This window comes from Bufo gargarizans, chromosome 6 (assembly GCF_014858855.1).
Source record: "Bufo gargarizans isolate SCDJY-AF-19 chromosome 6, ASM1485885v1, whole genome shotgun sequence".
NCBI classification, from domain to species: Eukaryota; Metazoa; Chordata; class Amphibia; order Anura; family Bufonidae; genus Bufo; species Bufo gargarizans.
In genome coordinates, this window is record NC_058085.1 from 108901016 (window position 1) to 108923935 (window position 22920).

Sequence of the window (22920 nt, forward strand, 5' to 3'; positions counted from 1 at the left end):
CCAAAAACAGGTATGGAATCTAAAAGGAGGAAAAGTGTAAAGAAAAGAATTATCCTACTCTTCTATTCATGTGTTACTATTCAGTATTTTTTTGTGAATCACATACTGGAAACTGCAGAAGACTTGCATAATTAAATTTATTTTAAAATAGTATTAACTCCTCAGGAGAGATGTACGGTAATTTGATTACAGCTGCAGTATTAGGTCTGCGCACCTCTCGGGGATAAGTCCAACAAAGGTTGGAATTAATCAGCTATCCTGCATTCTTGTGTATCTGACCTTGAAGATGAAGGTCTCGGAGTGGGCACCTACAGGGCACAGGTGGAAAACATTAGCCTGTGTTAGAATTCCATGCAATTCCTTTTATTATTTGACGACCATCTGTTAGTCTGCACATTGTCCCTGTTAACCCGTGAGGTTAATTTGTTTAGTTAACTGCCCATTTTCAAGCAAACAGTTTTCTTTCCCTTCTGTGTGCAATAAAATTGGTGGAAGACATCTGTCATAGTATAACGTTTGTGTTGGGACGTTCACAGGTTGGACATTAAACAATAAGATCATTGTCATGCCTTTCTGACGGCCATAATACATACATCTGTATTATGGCTACAATACCAGAACCTCTTATGGTTTTGTGAACTGCGTAGATCACCATAGACCCCTCAGTTAGGGACCCAATACCCGTTAAGCCATTGTCGACCGAACTCACAGACTGACAGTCTAAAATTTTAGGAGGCCTCCTGACTCTTCCTGGACATATGATGTCAGGGATTAATAGAAGGGTTGGGCCCAGTGAATTTCAATGCCTGATCCTTTTTTTTCTCCCTGGAGATAAGCTGAGTGTCTGGCAGCAGCTTTGTCCTTTCTGCCCATTAAAAACACATACCTGCTCAGCCAAACGTGCACATGTATAGGGAAGATAGGAGAGATAGCTGTCAGCCAAACAAGCGTTCTTCCGACAGCCTGTTATACACAGCCTGAATTTTTCATCCCAACCGTATCATATATGGGTTGACCTGAAAGGTACCCAGGTCCACATAAAAATTGTTCTGTCAGTTGTGATAACAGAGACACTGGCATAACTTGAAGGTCCCGGGCCCCCGAAAAATATATATTGGGCACCCCAAGTATCAAACGTTATTTATAGTACTGTTATTTTCTTGTGTGGAAAATTAACCATAAACCCCTTTAGGTGCCAGTTGTAACATTATGCTTTGCAAGAAGCTACTATGCGCTATCATGGATAGTAAGATTTAGATATCCATGTTAATAACCAAATATAGGCCTTTTTCACACAAGCAGCCTTAGGGTACCTGCACATGGAAAAACTGCAGCGTAGTACAGTACAAGCAAAATTTATAAGAATTGACAATTCTCACTTTGCTGATTTATTTTTTCTGCCCTGAAATTGACCTACTGTATGGATTTCCAAGTCCGCAGCATGCCAATTTTGTGTAAAACCAGCGTAAAAAACGCATCGAATCAGCACCAAGAACCACAATTAGATCTTGCAGTTTTAGTGAAGTTTTGGTGCAGAAACACAGAAATCCTAAGAGAAATTGGTGTGGTTCTTCTGCGTGTTCACCCACACCCAGGGGCAGGTACCCGTATACAGATTCACTTTAGGGAGCTGGATCAGGATCAGAATTTCACGTTATGCAATGAGTAGCAACTGTCAGCACTGAGCTTATGAAGTTATTTGCTGGCCCCGCATTATACCTCTGCAGCCTGCACTCGATGGCACCTGTACCTTTCTAGCTATTATAGTAAATACTTTGCAATCCCACTGGCTCCACTCAGGAGATAAGAGCTGTTGATTTCAGTTGTGAAGTCAGTCTGCAGTGTGCCTGGACATCTCAAGGTTATCTGTAAGTATAGCGCCTGTTTTGTAGCCGACAGCCAGGTAACCAAGATAATCACTTTGAAGTGGAGGATTACAGGTAAGCATTAAGTAACTAAAAACATTACATCCAGTCTAATCTAGTATTTTCCTTTAGCGTACCTAGGAATATATGTCCTTATAACACAGTCACAATGAGCTGCTTTGCAGCTGATGTGAAACTACAACTCCCAGCATGCCCTAATAGATGATAATATATTGATAATATTGAAAAGGAAGAAGCTAAAGTAATTTAGAGCAAACCTATTGCCATGAGAATGCAGTGCAGTCTGAAGACAACTTGAGAGTCCAGTGGGCAGTCAGTCACTGAGTAGGACCTCCCATTGGACTCCTAAGCGCAGAATGAGCATGGCCTTAAGTGAACAAAATACACATTTTACTGAATTTTCCCATAATGCTATGCATTAATCTGCTCAGCTTCCCCTGCTCTATAACATCCAGATAGGACTACATTTTTCATGTGACAGGTCAGATTTAAAGGGGTTGCCCATCATTATTTAACTAATGGCCTATCCTCACAATAGGCCATCACTAGCTGATTGTGGGGGAGGGTGTTCTGGCACACCCCACTTTGCCAATCAGCTGTTCGGTGTAGCTTTATCGTCAGTGGTGGAACCGTATTGCACCGTCAACATTATAGTGGACAGTACTGGTCACTGCAGTGCTGCTTCGATTGAAGTTAATGGGAGCAGCACTGTACTATGTACTAGTGAGCTCCCTCTACTAAAAATGTCAACTGTGCTATGTTGTTCTGGTGCTGACTGCTAGTGACAAAGCTAAACCAAACAGCTGATCATTTGGCATGTGGGGTCTCAGACCCCACTGATCAGCTAGTGATCGCCTATTTTTTTTAAAATGGGTTGTATTAAGGATAGTAGTACAGAGGAGGCTGTTTTATATATAGTCAAGGGCATAGCTACAGGGGTACAATGGTTGCAGCTACAACTGGTGCCTTAGCAGCCCAAACCCTGTTTACACATAAGAAAAGAGCAGTGCTTTAAATGACGTGATAGTTGGGAGTGCCCTATATAAATAGATTTTGCATTTGAAGACCAGGTTCTTCAGCCCTGTCTGCATATCACAACTACTGTATTACAAACTTTTATTGATTTTTTTTTTTTCTGCCACACTACTGACACTTTGTGAACCAGGACACACCTTGTAGGTCAGTCCACAGAACCACAAGAGGATTGGGTATTTCAACCATAATACAGGCTTTTGTATTACAGCCATTCAAAGTTCATAGCAATTATCTCACACATCTTCCAAAAAAATGTGATTCTCCCAGATAGCAGGCTTAAATTAATTGTGACCTGCAGAAAGAACCTAGTCCAGAGGTAATTGAGTGTGTGAGAATCACAGAGTGCTGCTGGAGAATTGAGTTATACGCTTCATTGGGTATAGTACCTTACAGCCAGTATTTGTCCTAGTATTAGATAAATATTCACTCTTTATTATTGCACATAATATTTGTTCACTTAGGGTATGTTCACATGAGGCAGATTCATTGCAGCAATATGTACGACTTTAAAACCACTTTAAAACTTGAAACTGAACTTGGCTGAACTGGTACCTTGGAACCAAAGCAGAGTTCGATTTCAAGTTTTAAAGTGGTTTTTCCACTTTAAAAATCAATTACCGAAGTTATTCAACAAAGTCACGTGCGACTTCGTGAATAACTTACTTCGGGCTCATCGGAGCCCATGCATTCTAATACTGTACGGAGACAAATCTCTTTACAGTATTATTCCGAAGTTTTGACTTCAGGTGAATCCTCTGAAGCTCGCTTCGCTCAATACTAGTAGTGACATAGGTGACAGTGATGGGATGGGAGTAGTTGTGGCACAGGTGACAGCATAGGGATGGGAGTAATAGTGGCATAGGTGACAGCAGAGGATGGTGTGCTGGAAGGATGATGATGAGCTTGGGGAATGGGGGAAGCACGGTGACTAATTTCGGGGGTGGGAGGATGGTGAACCTGCATGTGACTGCTGGGAGATGATGGGGAGAAATCTTCTGACAACTTTGGGGGGTAAAAGGATGGTGAGCCTGCATGTGAGTGCTGGAGGTATTGGGGGCAATATCGAGCAAGCTCTGACAACTTTAGGGTGTGGGAGGATGGTGAGCCTGCATGTGACTGCTGGGGGGGGGGTATAATGGGGAGCAATCTTCTAACTTAAACTGATTATTTAGTTTATGTCACATACAGTTTGTACTATATAACTTTCCTGTATTGCACGGCACACCAAGCTCTTCTGCTTTGATTTTTATATTTTTTTTCACACCATTTTTGCGCTGTAATTTAAGATTTTTACTTATGAAACACCAGTCAACACATGCTACCTGATAGGCCAATCAGTTGAACAATCCCTTCATTTCCTTCCGACTGCTAGATATGTGGAAATCTTCCTGAAATTAATCCAAAGTATATACATCACCCCCATAAGAGGTTAGAAAATTGGTATCTTCCCCACTCCCGCTTGTTTTAAATGTGGTATACTTCAGCCGAACTTATATCACTGTACATTGCAATGCTTGCACTTATAACCCAACACCTAAACCCTAACACCCCTTTGAATTTGTGGGCAGTCATGGGCTATATAGATAAAACACAACACAATATACTCAAAAAGGACCTGAAATTATTACACATGGTTTCAGCCGCAGCAAAAAAAAAAAGCAATATTTAAAGTCTGGAAGCAACCTCTTTCCCCCTTGTTTGGTCTTTTCTCAGAGAAGCTATACTGCAAGGGGGTATTGCTGCAAGGGGGTACTCCGGGGAACAGTTGCGGGCCTGTTTATTGTGGCCCGCCTTCTCCATTTTGCCACCCCACTGCATCTTCCAGCCTGTTGCGGTGCTGCAGATCCCTCTGTACTGCTGTCCTGGCTCGGCTTGGGTCAGTGATTTCATTGTCCACCACCTCCTCTTCCACTTCCTCACTCTGGTCATCCTCCTGACTTGTTGACCAAACAACAACCTCACTTATTGACAACTGTGTCTCATCCTCATCATCAACCTCTTGAGACACTAATTGCCGTTGACTTATTCGCAACTGTGTCTCATCATCATCATCCACCTTGTGAAACACTATTTGCCGTTCCCCACGGTCATCTTCTTGTGACTGTGGGCATCAGTGCACGCAATCTCCTCATGTCCCTCTTCAAGCGGGCTTGGCGAGAGGCCCAAATGAAGGAATGGAGCTGAAAAGAGCTCCTCGGAATATCTGAGTGTGGGATCACTTGTTTGGCAAGACTCTCCATGGTGGGAGGAAGGAGGATCAGGATGAGGATTCTGTTGACCAGACTCTTGGCTACTGAGACTGGACTTTGTGGACGACAGGGTGGTGCTTAACCGATTGGAAGCATTATTTGCTGCAATTCAATGCTGTGCTGCAAACTGGGACATAAAGCTAGGTATTGTGAATTAGTGTGTTTCTTGTGCTCTGGCAGCAAGCACAGTTTCACCGCGCCCAGGGCTACGGCCTCTGCATGCACCATCAGCAGCACGGCCACTTCCCTGTCCCTTACTGCTCGCCTTCTGCATATTAAATGGTATATATGCTTGCAAGTATGTCACACGTACAATAGCGCAGGTTTTGTAAATGTATGCGCAAATAAATTAAACTGAATGTCACTGATATTTAGGATGTGCAAACGTTATACAGGAGATGTAGCGCAGGTAATGTAACTGTCCGCAGTGGACACAGTCTACGGAAAAAGTACACTGGATGTCACAGATTTTTTAGGCTGCGCACACGTTACACAGGGGTAGTGATGAGCGGCAGGGGCTATATTCGAATTAGCGATAATTCACGAATATTTGGGTTAATATATGTCATATATTCGCGAATTCGAGATTCTTTTCTTGATTGCGAAAAATTGCCAATATAATATTCGCGTAATGCGCGTCAAATACAGGCGTGGGTCACTTTTGCTACATTTTCCAAGCTGCTAGAAGTTTCCTTAGACGGGAGAAAATGGTTGGCACGGCAGAGCATTAAAAATGGCTTTATATGCAGTTAGAGTGCTCCAATATATTAGTGATTGCGCTAATCGGCACCAATGATGCAAATATTTTGTCGCAATACGCAATTTTAGCAGGTCTGCATGTATGTATGGACAGCAGAAACTATCACACTACCTAACACACTGCACTGTTACAGCTACACTATAACAGGATATAACCTACCCTGACTATCTCCCGCTAACTATCTGTATTATATATATATATATATATATATATAAGCTATCTAAGCTATCTAATGTGGTGTGGAAAGCACAAAGCACAGCATTGACACTGCTGTCTCTCTCAGAACTTTAGAAAGCTGTAGAAAATGGCTGACAGGGAGGTTATTATATAGTAAGGGATAGGCAACTTTCCTATTGGTTGCCTAACCAAAAAATAAAATTCAATTCCCTACACTATCTGTCCCTTCTACAACACAGCTCTCTCTGACTAAGACTGGCCGAACCATGTGTCACCGGTTGCTTTATAACACCCAATGATGCGTTATGGCCAGCCAATCACTGTAATGCCAGTAACCAACATGGCTACGGCATTACATTGAGTGGCAGTACTTACCTGCACGTTTATTGGCTGTGTAGCAGCCAACAAACGTGCGGGGAGGAGACTCGAGCATGGTGTTTGAGCACGCCCGGTATTCGGCCGAACACCGCGATGTGCCAAGCATCGCGATGCTCGAGCCGAAATGGTGTTCGGCTGAGCATGCTCGATCATCACTAGTGACAGCCATGGACAGAAGAACTGTCTTGATGTCCATAATAACCTTCTGAAAATTTCCCCATTGTTCTGCAGTACAGAATACATTTTATTTCTATTTATGCAATCTCTTAAATCTAAGAATCTGACCTGAAAAAAAACTAAAATTCAGTTCCCAAAGATGGCTGGTTTGGAAGTCTTGATGTCTACTTGGAGCTCATGCTGTTTCATGATGATTACTTTGAAAGTTCTATTATACCTTTAATCTTGAATTTCCTGCTTACTGAGAAATGCAAAAATTATTCATTAGCAGATGTATGTGGCATGCGTGGGATGTACACGCTTCACTAAAGACAATGTGATTTCCTTTCTGATCATGAGAAAGTTGTATAAAGGCTTCCAGCATTCATGTATTGTGCTCAGCAAATGTTGTAAATCAGGATAAAGCTCTGTTCACATCACATTTATGGCCTCAAATATTTCAGGATATGTATGTTAAATGGATGCCATTGTTGGATGTCATACATTAACCCCTATCACCCATTGTAAAAATTGTATACTCTTTTGTTTTCTGGACACCATTGTCTAGCCTAACTGAAAAACATAGGAGGTAGTAGCTTACTAAAACTTAACATTTAATCAATTGAATAAAATACAAGGATGCTTTCAATTTACATCACAATAATAACAACAATGAAAGGTGTGTGCACACCACCACACGTGCCACAAACACAAAACAATAACAAAAAATGTCAAATGGCCAGTGAGCAAATATCGAAGCCAAAATAACGCGAAAGCCTTTCACTCTTCGTTATAGAAATTACCGGAAATAAAAATAAGAGTCTGGTTTGAAAATCACTTCAATGAAGGTCATCTTCATTGAAGTGATTTTCAAACCAGACTCTTATTTTTATTTCCGGTAATTTCTATAACGAAGAGTGGAAGGGTGATAAGGACGGCCCCGTCTGTAACCTTACCCTGAAATAGGAGGCCGTAGGCGTCCCTGCCCTAGAGGAAAGATGATAGATCCCAGGGAAGGGAGAATATACCTACGTGTTTCATCTTAATCTTATTATTGCTCCAGACTCGTAAGGGGACACCATGCAATACAAAGAAATGTCTTAATATCCTTAAAGATAAGGACAGCTATGAGCGCATACCCCTGGATCCCACTACCCAATACCAATTGGAACTTTGGGATGTTTTGTTTAGAGCTAAAATGAGTCATCTGATAGGGAAAGATGAATTTAATTACTTGTATCCCCTACATCCAATTATTGCAATTTTTTACTGCCTACTCAAGATGCACAAGGGAATCGTGCCGCTAAAAGGCCACTCTATTGTATCTGGGGTAGGCAGCCTCTCACAAAAGTGTGGAGTATATGTTGATCAAATATTGAGACCATTTGTTCAGAGTCTCCCCTCTTACATTAGAGACACTGGGGACTTATTGACCAAATTGGATGGTATCACAGTAGAAAAAGATTGGTTCCTAGCATCAATAGACGTTGAGGCCCTTTACTCATCAATTCCACATGAGGCGGGCAACATTTTTTGAGAGCCAGGGGTCAATTCTCAGCACATAATGCCTTTGTTTTGGAACTTTTGCATTTTGTGCTGACTAGGAACTTCTTCCTCTTTGACAACCACTTCTACACCAGCTCAGGGGAACCGCTATGGGCAGCTCCTGTGCGCCGTCCTATGCAAACTGGGCTGTTGGGAAGAGACAATGGTATTTGGGGATACACCAATACCAGGTACAACTAATGTGGTTCTCTGGGCACGCTTCATAGACAACATTTTTGTCGTCTGGAGCTGTACCAGGGCTGACTTCACTGAGTTTGTGACACAGTGAATGTGAATTCTATTAATCTTAGATTCACATCAGTCATTGAAATGTAGTGTCTACTTTTTTTGGATATTTCTATCCAGAAAACAGACACTTAGAAACAAGCATCTACCGTAAACCAACCTCTACCAATTCCCTTTTGAGATGGGAGAGCAATCATCCTGCACCCCTCAAACGTGGAATACCTACTGGTCAATACCTGAGACTAAGACGTAACTGCTCTGAACAGAAAACATTTATCCAACAGGCAGGTGGCCTAAGCACTAGGTTCCAGGAACATGGTTATCCCGTACTACATTATAACATCCCACCACCGTTCCCCGTCAGGCGACACAGGGCATTATATGACTAATGGGGACTTTTGACACAGCATCAGGACATGTTAGAGCAGGCATCCTCAAACTGCGGCCCTCCAGCTGTTGTAAAACTACAACTCCCACAATGCCCTGCTGTAGGCTGATACCTGTAGGCTGTTCCGGCATGCTGGGAGTTGTAGTTTTGCAACAGCTGGAGGGCCATAGTTTGAGGATGCCTGTGTTAGAGACATTATTTCCCAACATTGGGACACTTTACTGATGGATCCGGATTTGAAAGATGCTCTTAGTCGCCTTCCTACAATTACATACAGGCGGGGTAAAAGTCTAAGAGACTGCCTTGTGCAGAGTCACTTTACACCGCCGCACAGCCCAAAAACCTGGCTAGACAATCCATTAAAGGGCTGCTACAGTTGCGGCAATTGTAGCTTCTGTAAGTGTGTACAAGTGTGTAAGACTTTTACAGGGAGAGAAACTGACACTACCTATCGTATATACAGCTTTATCAATACAACAGGAGTAGTGTACCTAATTTCCTGCAAGTGTGGAGTACAATATGTAAGGGAAAACACGGAGGGAGTTTCGCTGACGTATGAATTTAATTAGGGAAGACCGAATGCGATTAAGTTTACGGGAATTAAACGGGTCAACCGGTCACCCAGAGGTGGTGATTGGGAAAGACATATTCTGCAAATAGAGACCTGGTGGATCTATAAATTTAAGACACCAAGCCCCGATGGTCTAAACCAGGGGTGCACAACGTTTCCTGGTTGGGGGCCACATTACCAGACTGAACCAATGACGAGGGACGAAATTAAAATTTAAAGGTGTATTAACTGAAATTTTGTACTTATGGCATATTGAACACACATTATATACCATTAATGTCTAGTTACACTTCAAGGACTCCCATCTAATGGGAGAAATGCATGAAAATGACACGTAAAAAGCCACAAGACATAGGCATACATGTCTGTTACCAGATGGTTGGGGGCCGCACAGAATGGTATCAAGGGCCACATGTGGCCCCCGGACCGCAGGTTGTGCCCCCCTGGTCTAAACGAACTGAATTTTGAGTGCTTTATCTGACTACAGGTACAGTATATTCGCTCACTAATGTTATCCTGCTGCACCAATGATAATTGGTGATCACGTTGGGAATAACCCCATCTGAGAGTTTGGAGTTTGTCCCTAATGTGGTCATCCAATAATTTGATGACAATTCTCTTGTTTTCCTGGTGTCTCTTTATAAGTAACCCTATAACCAATCAACACATTCTTTTGTTTTTTATCTCTATAATCATTGAATTACTCTTAGGAGTTCATAATAAGTCTCTGGCAGTTTATTATAAAACATATTATTTATTCCAGCCCAAAATGTTCCCCCTTTCTTTTGTCTCTTATTCTATTATGAGCGATCTGCTTTATCTGAGCGGGGTGGACCACTTGCGCTGCGGTTATTCAGCGGCGCTGATGCCACTTCGCTCCACCTGGACACACCCCCTCCACACTTCCCCCGACTGCCCGTATGATGCTCTTTTTGTGACGTCATCGGGACTGCCGGAGGGAAGGAGGGATACTCGCGCTCCTCAGGTATATCTGTCAGTGGAAGTACAGAGTACGCTGACTTCCACAACCACGTGCAGAAAAGTGACCACATGCACTCTCTGAGGATCTACTATCTGGCAATACCCTGGCCCTTTGTAGATGGTAGCACTCTGGACCATATGTCCTTTACCATCTAGGGTGGGCATTTAACTACCCCCCCCCCTCTTTTTCTTTAATAGATTTTGTGTCACTACAATATTATACTATATTTTCAAAATGAATTTTCAGTGACACTGGGAGGATTATTGATTCCTGTATACCCCCTTTACTGTTTGGCTGTTTTACCACATTATCAGCTAAACTGTTGCCCCTTATCCTCTGATGAGTCTGGGGCAATAATAAGATTAAGATGAATTGGTTAGGGATATTCTCCCTTCCCTGGGATCTATCATCTTTCCTCTAGGGTAGGGACTTCTAGGGCCTCCTATTTCAGGGTAAGGTTCCGGACGGGGCCGCCCTTGTCAGAGCTATGACTCCGTATTAGAAGGACATCAAGGCGTACTAGTTCTGACAGGGTGGTTTAGGAACAGTGTTCATCACGAGGACCCTGTCCGTCATCTTCCTTGAAGTGATTTTCAAACCATACCCCAATTGTGATTTCAGATATCTTGCTCCAACCGGTAAGACTGTTACTTTTATTTCCGGTAATTTCTATAATGAAGAGTGGAAGGCTTTCTTGTTATTTTGGCTTCGATATTTGCTCACTGGCCATTTTACATTTTTTGTTATTGTTTTGTGTTTGTGGCACGTGTGGTGGTGTGCACACACCTTTCATTGTTGTTATCACTATTGTGATGTAAATTTAAAGCATCCTAGTATTTTATTCAATTGATTAAACGTTACATTTTAGTAAGCTACTACCTCCTATGTTTTTCAGTTAATGATTAGTTGTGGTAGTTCACTGAGGAAGTTTTCATTATACCTCCCTCTGGTGGCATCTTTTTGTTTGAATTCATTGTCTAGCCTAGTCTAATAGTCTTGGCGTCCGTCTGGCTAATTTAGCCCTATGGACAAGTTTAGCATGTACATCGGGAGCTTTTACAGTGTGCACACAAAATGTGCTTGAAAAGCATCTAGGGGGTCATTTACTAACAGAAATTTGCATATTTTAATGCATATTTTAATGCATTTCAGAAGCAAATCGCAGCACAGAGGTTATTTGCAATGCAATCTGCGACTTCCCCCCACTCACACCCATAGTTTTCATTACTGAGCATGCTTGGAAATGTTTATATTTTTTTATTAGAATAAGAAATATACAGTCCATTTCAATACATAATTAAAATACAAAGATAATATACTTTATTTCCCCCATAAACCACCTAATTTACACCCCCCCTACCCTTGCGATGCATCTCAGATCTCTCTATCACTAAAAACAAGCAAGAGAGAGGAAAAAGGACAAGCTGAGACGGAAAGAACAAACAAAAAAAAAAAAAAAAGGAATCAAAAATAAGGGAGGGAGTTTTAACACCTCCAAGCCTCCTACATCTTTGTCTGCTTCTCTTGAGCATTTCTTTGCTTATAAAGAAAGTTTTTATAATTTTTTACCTTATTCACCAAGTTTATCTGTGTGTTCACCTCTGGAACACATCATGAAAACCAGGCAATCAGAAGTCTAGCCAGAAACAGTATTCTGCCTAAAAAAAACACCGGAGCGGCGGTCTGGCGGCACGGCGAAATAGCCGCAGGACGGATCCGACATGGTGAACAGCCTGTCGGATCCGTCCTGCCGCAAGTGTGAAAGTACCCTTAGAAAGATCACTCAGTATCCAACATTCTACCATAAAAGGAATCTGCAATCTTAATTTATGAATAAGAAAATTATAAATAACACTCCAATAGTTCTTTAATTTTGGACAAGACCAAAGCATATGCAGATGGTCTGCGCCCGGTAGCTCACACCATGGACAATTAGAGCTATCCCTTAACCCACAATTATTATGCCATAAGGGCGTTACATATAATCTGTGCAAAATATTAAATTGAACCAAAACGTGATTTAAAATTGTGAGAAATCAGAGTTAAATTCCCATCCCTCTGACTGGATACCTGGACAATCAACTCTCCATGCCCTTTGTCCTGATTGTTTTTTTAATAAATAGTGTCTTAAGTAGTAATTTATAAATATGTGCAGTCTTAACTCTCTGTTCTAAATTCACTATCAAATCATTTAAAGAGGTGGAAGTGTCAAGCTCCAAAATTGATTTATCCTTTACACTAAACAGTGCCGACCGCAACTGAAAATATCTAAACCACGAACAAATTATCCAAAGTCTTCCTTTGTGCTAAATCAGACGACAGTATTGCTCTATTCTTCACCACCTGTAAAACATATAGAATGCTATATTTTTGCCAAAACTGATCTTCGGCAATTCCATTTAAAGCCTGTTGATGGAAATTATACCAAAGAGGAGAGATGCTTTTATCCCCATCCATGATCTAATAGTGTACCAGGAGTTGGATAACAACTTTCTAGCCTCTTTGTACTCCTGTTCCTCATTAATCAGTTGGCCTGCTGAGAAATATTTAACAATGGTTATAATTATTACATACATTTTTACCGTAATTTATTTGACAGAGCGGGATTTTACCGACCAGGATGTGGGGGCCTTCCGTTTTGTTCCCCATACAATACACACCCTTGGTATCCTAACAATGCTATTCTTTTTGACAGGGAGTCCTGAGTAAGTTCTCATTTCTTCTCCCCCTCTCTCCATGGGGGGGGGGGGGGAGATTTTAAATATCTTTATTAGAATAAGAAATATAGCAGCCATATGGGATGTATACCCTACAAGTGGTTCTTGGACCTTTGACATGTCTTGCCATCTTCACCATTCTCTGGGATAGCTATGAAGCAAATCTGGCCATACACATCCAATAGCTGTCGGCTTAGCAATTGTTCGGCCAACAGCTATCTCTTTCAACTTTCCCATACACATACGTGTTTGATTCGACCGAGAGGAGAAAGCCACTGCCAGACAGTTCTGGTGGCATATCACCCCAAAAGAAAAGTAGTAGATATCCAAAATACCACAATAAAATAAAGCTACATTTAAATACAGATAAAAGACAAGGAGGGTGATTCTGCATGCAGGACACAAACATTATATAGCAAAAATAACCAGTCAGAAATGTAATAGGCAAGTGCCCACGAGTCAACAATACAAAAGTTGAAGGCCCATAGCCAGTGCTGCAGCTAGGCTCACCCACCACACCCGACTCGTGTTTCACCACAACTTTGTCTAGGTCATTCAATACTGCGTGGTCAGCTGCAACCCGAACGGCTCACAACCGTATCATGTGGTTGTATCGTTAGGAAGTGAAACATTGACTTCCTACAAATATGTAAGCAGTCCTTGCATTAAAAAAAATATGTTACCCATCAACTTCGAAAGTACCAGGTTCAAGAACCTGACTTAGTTTTTTTTCTTTATATACCGTATTTTTTGCGTTATAAGACTCACTTGGCAGTGCTTCTTATAAAGCGAATGGTGTGCTTTTTAAATGTCTGATACTGATACATAGCCGGCCGCTTTGCTGCACAGTGCGGCCTGCGATGTATCAGAGGGGAGGGAGGGGGGGCTGGGGGCCGGAAACTGCTGTTTCACTCGTGGCGGGGCCCGGTGCAGTCACTACTCCATTATACCGGCCCCGCTCACAGCAGTTTTCATATGTAAAGTCCATTCATGTAATCTTCAAGCAGTAGCTCTGCTTTAAACTAGCACAATCCTCTGTAGTAGTACTCACTATTAAAGCGGCATGCAGTCCAGCACTCCTTCATTAATGAAGCTGGCAGGAGCGTGGCTGAGTGAGTGACGTTACACTGCCGGCCTGCCTGCTGCTTTGATAGTGAGTACTACTACAGAGGATTGCGCTAGATCATCACTAACGAGTGTTCATATGAATTCTTGTTAGCGATGATCTGCACAATCATCTGCCAGTCTACTATACGCTTGACTGTGTACTGCTGGAATTTCTTTTATTTTTAGTAATGTAACTATATTTTATTCTGCTTTGTTTGATTTTGCTATTCTTGATTTACCCTAAAAAACAGGGGTGAATTCTGGGAATCAATCCTAACTCACTGTTTGCACACAGGCATTATCTTCTTAATTACAGTTATTTTTCTCCATTAAATTTGTGTCATGCAGAATATTGGATCCTCCATTAGCAAGAACTCTATGGAATAAACTAGAATTGTCTTTGAACGCAAACATCTTGATGCAAAAAGCTAAATTGTAAGCCATGTTTTTTCTTCTGTCTTAGGGGGAAGTTTGCAGTGGTCAAGAAATGTGTGGAATTATTGACAGGCAAGGAGTATGCAGCAAAGTTTCTGAGAAAACGGAGAAAGGGGGAAGACTGCCGCAGTGACATCATCAATGAGATTGCCATTCTGGAAATGGCTCGGTTCTCACCCCACGTGGTGGATCTCCATGAGGTCTTTGAGACAAACAGTGAAATTATCCTTGTCATGGAGTAGTAAGTATTGGCTTAATCTAGATCTGATGTCTGGTGGATGTCTGTGGAGCTCTGTCTTGCAGTGATAATAAATACTTCAGCAAATGTAATTTATCATGTAGCCAAAGTTAAAACAATGCACTTACTGATGTATTGTGATTGTCCATATTGCCTACTTTGCTGGCTTGATTCATTTTTTCATTGCATTATACACTTCTTGTTTCCATGGTTATGACCACTCTGCAATCTGGCAACAGTGGTCCTGCTTGAACGCTATAGGAAAAAGCGCCGCCCTCTCTAGTGGCTGGGACCATGGGAGTGCACATAGGTTGGCACTTATTCCTATAGTGTGCGAGCACAGCCACGGCTGCTGGATTGCAGAGTGGTCGTAACCCTGGATATGAGTAGTGTGATGTGATGCAAAAATGAATCAAGCCAGCAAAGGATGCAATATTGACAATCACAATACTTTAGTAAGTGCCTTAAATGAAATTTCTCTACATGATAAATGTAATTTGCTGAAGTGAGACAACCCCTTTAAATACACTTTCTCCTTGAGAGATAGACCTACAATATGCCAAGAACCAATGTACGTGAAGTGTCTAAAATGTAGTATTATAATCTCATATAAAGGAAATCGTTACCACATTGCACTAAAACTGTTGCATATTTCTGAGAAATGTATGTCTTTGTGCATGTCAGCTGAAGCTAGGTACCCACATCCTGCCCATCTCTCAGACAGCAACGTCTATAAAGCCGAGATATATAACCTTATATAGAGTTTATGAAAGTATCTATGAAAATGTTGTGGTCACACCTTTAAATGTTAAGTTTTAATTATTGCAGAAAATGTCACCTATCCTGACACCGTTTTTATTACATATGTATGTTATCTATCGCCAAGAACATTAACAAAAATTCTGCTAAAGAGGTTAACCAGTCAACTGACAAATGTTAGTTTTGGTTGAAATTACCTATTTTTATAAATTTTAGAAAAATGTGTATGGCCATCTTTAGAGGAGGAGAAACCCTTTAAGGAGACATATGGGATGATAATAGGAACGCTACTTCTTTGTGCATGTTAGTTGGATTTCACTGGTGTCTCTTTGATCAAATTAGATTGTACATTGACAAAATCGCTGCCATCAGTATGTTTGAATTATGAGTTACCTTTTGTGAAGGGAATTAAAACATGGGTATCCAGCTGAAGGGTCCCCCATTGGGAGTGGCTATTGAAATCTATGGACTGACAAGCCAGATTATTTAGATCAGGCATGTCCAAACTGTGGCCCTCCAGCTGTTCCAAAACTACAACTCCCAGCATGCCTGTATAGCTTACAGCTATTAGAGCATGATGGGAGTTGTAGTTTTGCAACAGCTGGAGGGCCGCAGTTTGGACATGCCTGATTTAGATGGAGAGTCGCTCTTTACAGCAGCTTTCTGCACTTCTACACACCTGCCTAAGGCATTTGGAAAGGTTATCTAGAATAGATAACCCCTTAAATTATTTTTCTCTTCTGACAAGCTGGTGAAAACTTTCTTTGTTTTACTATTTTTTGAGAAATATGGATGACAACTAGGGATAAGTGAATCGATTTTGGATGAAACATCCGAAGTCGATTCGCATGAAACTTCGTTCCAATACTGTACGGAGCAGGAGCTTCGTACAGTATTAGAATGTATTGGCTCTGACGAGCCAAAATTATTGCTTCACGAAGTCTTGGGAGACCTCGTCATAACTTCAGAAATTAATTTGTACTGTGAAAAATGAAGTTATTACGCAAAGTCTCACAAGACTTTGCGAAGCAATAACTGGCTCCTGCTCCGTACAGTATTGGAATGAAGTTTTATGCGAATTGACTTCGGATGTTTCATCTGAAGTCGATTCGCTCATCCCTAGTGACAACCAATCTGTCCTCTAGTACAGTACATACTGGAGTTGTCACTCAACCTCCACTAGCTTTTCAATGACGCATCCCCGACTCAGTTTACTTCACACTTAGGACTTGGAGGGGAAGGTGAGTGAAACCCCATATGGGAGCTGTAATGGAGGCCTTATTAGTTGTCACAGAAACTGATCTTATATTATTGCTTTGTATTTTTTTTACACAACCTATGGTGCCCATGTACTGGAGATAAAAGTTGGCCAGCATTGGAAAAATTAACGTGAACGATTGACTGACAGCAAACTGCCAAGAAGTTTGGTTATGGTCGTCCGAAGCTACCAGGGCCGTCTTTACCAAGGGGCAAAAGGGGCAGCTGCCCCGGGCCCAGTTGCTCCTGGGGGGCCCAAGGCAGCTGCCTCTTGAGCCCTGCTAGCCACTGCCCCGGGTGTCAGGCTGTCAGCTACACAGGGGGTGCTGCCATGCCATGCCTGCCGGCACTGAGTCCAGGCATCGTACTGTGTTCGAGCTGTGATCTAGGACCTTAGATGACATCATCACCATGTGACCAGTAACCTAGCAATATTACTGGTCACATGGCTATGAGGTCATCACAGGTCCTACCAGGAGTGTTGCAGGAGAAGTTTGCCTTAACTGTGGAGCTTTTTTTTGTGAAGATTACATCAGAAAAAGGTAACAGGGGCTGTATGCTAATATACTGTAAACTACTGTATAGTGGGGTGCTGTATACTGTGGGGGGCCGTATACTGTGGGGGGCCGTATACTGTGTGGGACTGTATACTGTGGGGGGGGGCTGTATACTGTGGGGGGGCTGTAAACTGTGGGGGGGCTGTAAACTGTGGGGGGGCTGTAAACGGTGGGGGGGCTGTATACTGTGTGGGGGGCTGTATACTGTGTGGGGGGCTGTATAGTGTGGGGGCCTGTATAGTGTGGGGGGCTGTATACTGTATACTGTGGGTGTTGTATATTGTGGAGTGCTATACTGCTGTACTGTATACTGTGGGGGTCTGTATACTGTATACTGTGGGTGCTGTATAGTGTGGAGTGCTATACTGCTGTACTGTATAATGTGGGGTGCTGTATAGTGTGGAGTGCTATACTGCTGTACTGTATACTGTGAGGTGTTGTATACTGTGGGGTGCTGTATACTGTGGGCTGCTATACTGCTCTACTATATACTGTGGGGGTAATGTATAGTGTGAGGTGCTATACTGCATGCTGTGTGGTGCTGTATACTATAGGGTGCTATACTGCATACTGTGGGGTGCTGGGGTGCACTGTAACACTAGGGTGAGCCGAGCCCTGGTCTCCTTCCTGCAGAGCGCTGATCCTGAGCCGCTGGAGTCTTCAGAACTGGAAGTATTTACAGTCATTCACTGGACTCTACCAGATGTGTGGATTTTTTGTGTGTGTTGTGGTGGAGGGCGTGATTGCCTGCTAAGGTGTGGGAAGGCGGGATCCAGGGGGCCCAAGTAAATTTCTACTTTCACACTTAGAAATTTTTCTAAGTTATAATGCAGACGGATCCGTTCTGAACGGATGCAAACGTCTGCATTATAGGAGCGGATCTGTCTGATGAAACATCAGACGGACCCGTTCCGAACGCTAGTGTGAAAGTAGCCTTAAAAGGTTTATGACTTTCATCCTACAAACCAGAGAATTGACTTTTAGTGTATCATGCACAGGCCAGGTGCTGTGTACATTCTACTGCAGATTAGCTTCACGCTGTATTCCTGGCTTATTATTTGATTATTTTTTCCATGACGTATAACCAGCAGCTGCAGATGAGAGGACCAAGAGGAAATAATGATTTTAATTATTTCTTTGTCAGTTGCCCTTGTGCTTGAGATCTCATTAGCCGCTCGTGTAGACAGTAAATGGGTCTTGCAGGCTCCTGGACATGGAATGTGCTGAGACAATAAATTCTCATAAAGTCATCTTATCGCAGCCAGAAAGGAGATTAACCTATTCAGCTCTTGCTGTTTTGGAGGATTTTGCTTGGATGACTGCAAAAGTCAAATATGTTTTGTATCAAAAGACATGCAACCATTTTCAGAAGTCAGCGGTATGTCTACATCTTATCACGGAGCCAAATTCAGGATCTGCTGACCCACAAGAGGAACCTGCAGGGAGTCCAGTATCTAATGAGATAACGAGGCTATCCTGCAAAAGGGCCCCTGAGATATAGCAGATAACTCTGAAGCCAATTATTTGGTATTAGGATTTGTCCCCTTTTGGGGTCAATTAACAAATAGCCTATTAAGGCCAGCTTCTGGTGCACATTTAATTCATGCAGTTTTATCATTAGTAGCTGCAGTTTTGTGAAACCATGTGACCAAATACTGCGAAGCAAGCATGTTGCAGTACGTAGTGAAGCTGGATACAGATTTTACCTGTAACAGGCCAATTATCATATATAATATATATATATAATCATAAAATCCACTTGTTTTCAAGCAGTCATGTGCAGGGGCAGATTGGGAATTCAAAGTGGCCCTGGAAAAAAATATGCAAATGGTGCCATACTGTAGGCAGGGCCAAACTATTAGAAGGCGGGGTCAGAAAACCGTTAGGCAGGGTCATAATGCTCGTTGGAGGGTCCAATACAAGCAATAATTATTTTCATTAGACAGGTATCATTTACAAGTAAGGTCAGGTTCACATCACGTTTCGTTTTCCATTCTTCTGAGCTGTCAGAACAGAACATTGTGCTTATTTTGCATCCATTTTAGCCATTCCCATCTTAAATCCTTTTTTTTTGACAGGAGGGAAAGTCCTGTGTGGAGGACTTTTCCTACCATCTAAAATAACGGATCTCACACGAAAATGGCTACAGCAGATGCAAAATAAAGGATTTTCTTTCCTTTTTTATTCTCTGTTCTTCTGACATATCAGAGAATGGAAAACGAAGCATGATGTGAACTTAGGTGATGTTAACATACCAGTAGTGATTTCACTTTCTTGTCATTGTCTGTCCGCCCCTCTCCCCTCATATACACAATATACACTATGCAGTCACCCCCACTGTCACATATACACAATATACACTATGCAGTCACCCCCACTGTCACATATACACAATATACACTATGCAGTCACCCCCACTGTCACATATACACAATATACACTATGCAGTCACCCCCACTGTCACATATACACAATATACACTATGCAGTCACCCCCACTGTCACATATACACAATATACACTATGCAGTCACCCCCACTGTCACATATACACAATATACACTATGCAGTCACCCCCACTGTCACATATACACAATATACACTATGCAGTCACTGCCCCCTCTTACACACAATGCAGTGGCCCCCCACCTCCTCTTCTCGGCATACCTAAGAGCCCAGGCAGAAGCAGGTGACTTTTCTCTCTGGTATGAACTGCAGACAGGGAGCGTCTTACATCTGAATGGCTATCCTGACTTGCCTCCTCTCTTTTATTGGCTGAATCACAGTTAACTCAGTGCAACACAGGAGCTTAGTAAGGCTACTTTATACACTCGCGTTTGGTGCGGATCCATCATGGAGCTGCACAAATGCATGCGTTCAGATAATACAACTGCATGCATCCGTTCAGAACGGATCCGTTTGTATTATCTTTAACATGGCCAAAACGGATCAGTCTTGAACATCATGGAAAGTGTTCTATTGTACCATATTGTGTCAGTGAAGACGGATCCGTCCCATTGACTTACATTGTGTGTCAGGACAGATCTGTTTGGCTCAGTTTCATCAGACGGACACCAAAGCGGAATGGAGGCGGAACGGAGCGAAAATGATGCATTATGAGCAGATCCTTATCCATTCAGAATGCATTAAGAGGGCAAAACTGATCCGTTTTGGACCACTTGTGAGATCCCTGAACAGATCTCACAAATGGAAACCAAAACTCCAGTCTGAAAGTAGCCTAAACTGTTTAGCACAGTTATGCTACTAGTACTATTGGCCCTGCAGTGCTGCGCTGTCATTATCATACACTGTGTATGTTAATGACAGCCCTGGTTGGCCCTACTGTCCTACTGTTATGATAATGAGAGTGCAGCAAGGCCAGCAGCCTGCGATGTGTATTACAGACTGTAGCACACAGCGCATGCCAGGGCTGGCGGGCCACTGCATAGTAAAAGGGAAGTCGGCCCACCGGGACTTTTCCGGTGAAGTACATTGCCAATCCGCCCCTGGTTATGAGGGCAATTGTCCGGTGTGAATGAAGCAAAAGATAAATGCTAAACCTATCTTTTGATAGTACCACTGTAAAAAATAATTACATGGAGTGTGGGTACTACAGATGGATGGATGGATCAGGTTCTGAGGAATCTTGTTATAGGGGTTAAATGGAGAAAGGTTTGATTAAGTAATATGATTAGCCAGCCTAAAAAGAGGTGTTTTTAGGGCATGCTTAAAGCTGTGACTTAAATCTGGCAATCTAATACACCCTTGAGAAAGTAACTTGATTGTCTGGGACAGTGCATTCTAGTGATCTGGTGCAGCTTGAGAAAAGTCTTGAAGACAGGAGTGGGAGGTTTGGATCGTGGAGGATGTCGGTCTTAAATTAAGCTGGATTTACACAGGCTGACTGAGCAGTCGATTGTCTAGAAGCGTTCCTTCCCAACAGTCGGCTGCTTTTCAGTGAAGGAGACTGCTGTACTTACATGAAGCGATCTCCTCATAATATGAGCATAAGGGATTGCTATTGCAATCCCTTGTCCCCATACAGATTAATTGTTTCCGAGCAGCATATCGCTGTTAGACAGCACAATTTGCTGCCCAGAAGCCATGATGGTTTCACTCATTCATCAGGTGATCGGCGGCACATTTACATGGCCAGATTGTCGGGAACAACCGTTCGCCAGAACAGTCATTACCGATAATCTGTTTGATTCTCGCGCCGTATAATAATGCACCATTTTTGCAGAGTGGAAAGCATGGGGAAGATGGGGTGAGGGAAGAGATATAGGGAGATGAGATTGAGAAGATTACAAACTACATACAGATGCTGTCCCTGATCAGATTCAAACCCATGTACTTGTTCTCAATAGCTGAAGAGTAGGTGCCCCAGTCTGACCACACCCCGATATGAAAACCCATTTACACATTATTGCATTTTTTTATGTGTTTTTGGGACAGAGAGGTAACAGGAGACATTTTGTCACAAAAAGAGAATCTTCTCTGTATCAAGGCCGTTTTGTAGGTAAAAATGAAGAAATCAGGCTAAAGTCCCATATTTACAAAAACCTCGACAGATTGTTTTTGTAACCTAGAAACATAGAAACATAGAATGTGTCGGCAGATAAGAACCATTTGGCCCATCTAGTCTGCCCAATATATCTGAATCCTATGAATAGTCCCTGGCCCTATCTTATATGAAGGATAGCCTTATGCCTATCCCATGCATGCTTAAACTCCTTCACTGTATTTGCCGCTACCACTTCTGCAGGAAGGCTATTCCATGCATCCACTACTCTCTCAGTAAAGTAATACTTCCTTATATTACTTTTAAACCTTTGCCCCTCTAATTTAGAACTGTGTCCTCTTGTGGTAGTTTTTCTTCTTTTAAATATGCTCTCCTCCTTTACCGAGTTGATTCCCTTTATGTATTTAAAAGTTTCTATCATATCCCCTCTGTCTCTTCTTTCTTCCAAGCTATACATATTAACCGATATGCACAAGATATAATTATGTCAGACATCAAAATACCGGGACCGGGCAACAGCAACAGGGTATGTGAATCTGTCACTTGTGTGCAGGGAGGATGCCACAGGCCTGGAGTAAAGTATGAGACAAAAAAGCAGACTACAAAGGTCTGATCCTGACATCTCAGAGGCTTTGAAGGTTATTGCAAGCTAATATTTGCAGCACCTTTTCTTAAGCTGTAATTTAAATTTTCCATGGTGACACAGGCATGTTAAGTAGTTTCCTTTGGCTATATTGGCCTTGCTTAGCACCTATAATCTGGCTCCGTGAAGAGCCTTTTGTTTGACATTTGTAACTTGGTTGATCTCTAACTGCAGAGTGATCACTACAGCAGTTATACTGCAGGAAGAACTGGTTGTAGCCAGAACACAGAACCTCCTTTATATACGATCAACGAGATATATAGAATCGGCAAGTAAAAGCAGCAGGGACCTCCTTTGCTTATGGCCACGTGTTT

At 42.3% G+C, this 22920-nt stretch overlaps 1 protein-coding gene across 1 annotated transcript in view; it reads left to right on the forward strand.

The window, feature by feature from the left end:
- The window catches only part of LOC122941460 (serine/threonine-protein kinase 17A-like), a 64005-nt gene that overhangs the window by 29669 nt on the left and 11416 nt on the right, over positions 1-22920 (forward strand). The window contains exon 2 of the mRNA XM_044298727.1: positions 14661-14873. Coding sequence (XP_044154662.1) covers positions 14661-14873 — 213 coding nt within the window. The remainder of the gene's footprint in view (positions 1-14660; positions 14874-22920) is intronic.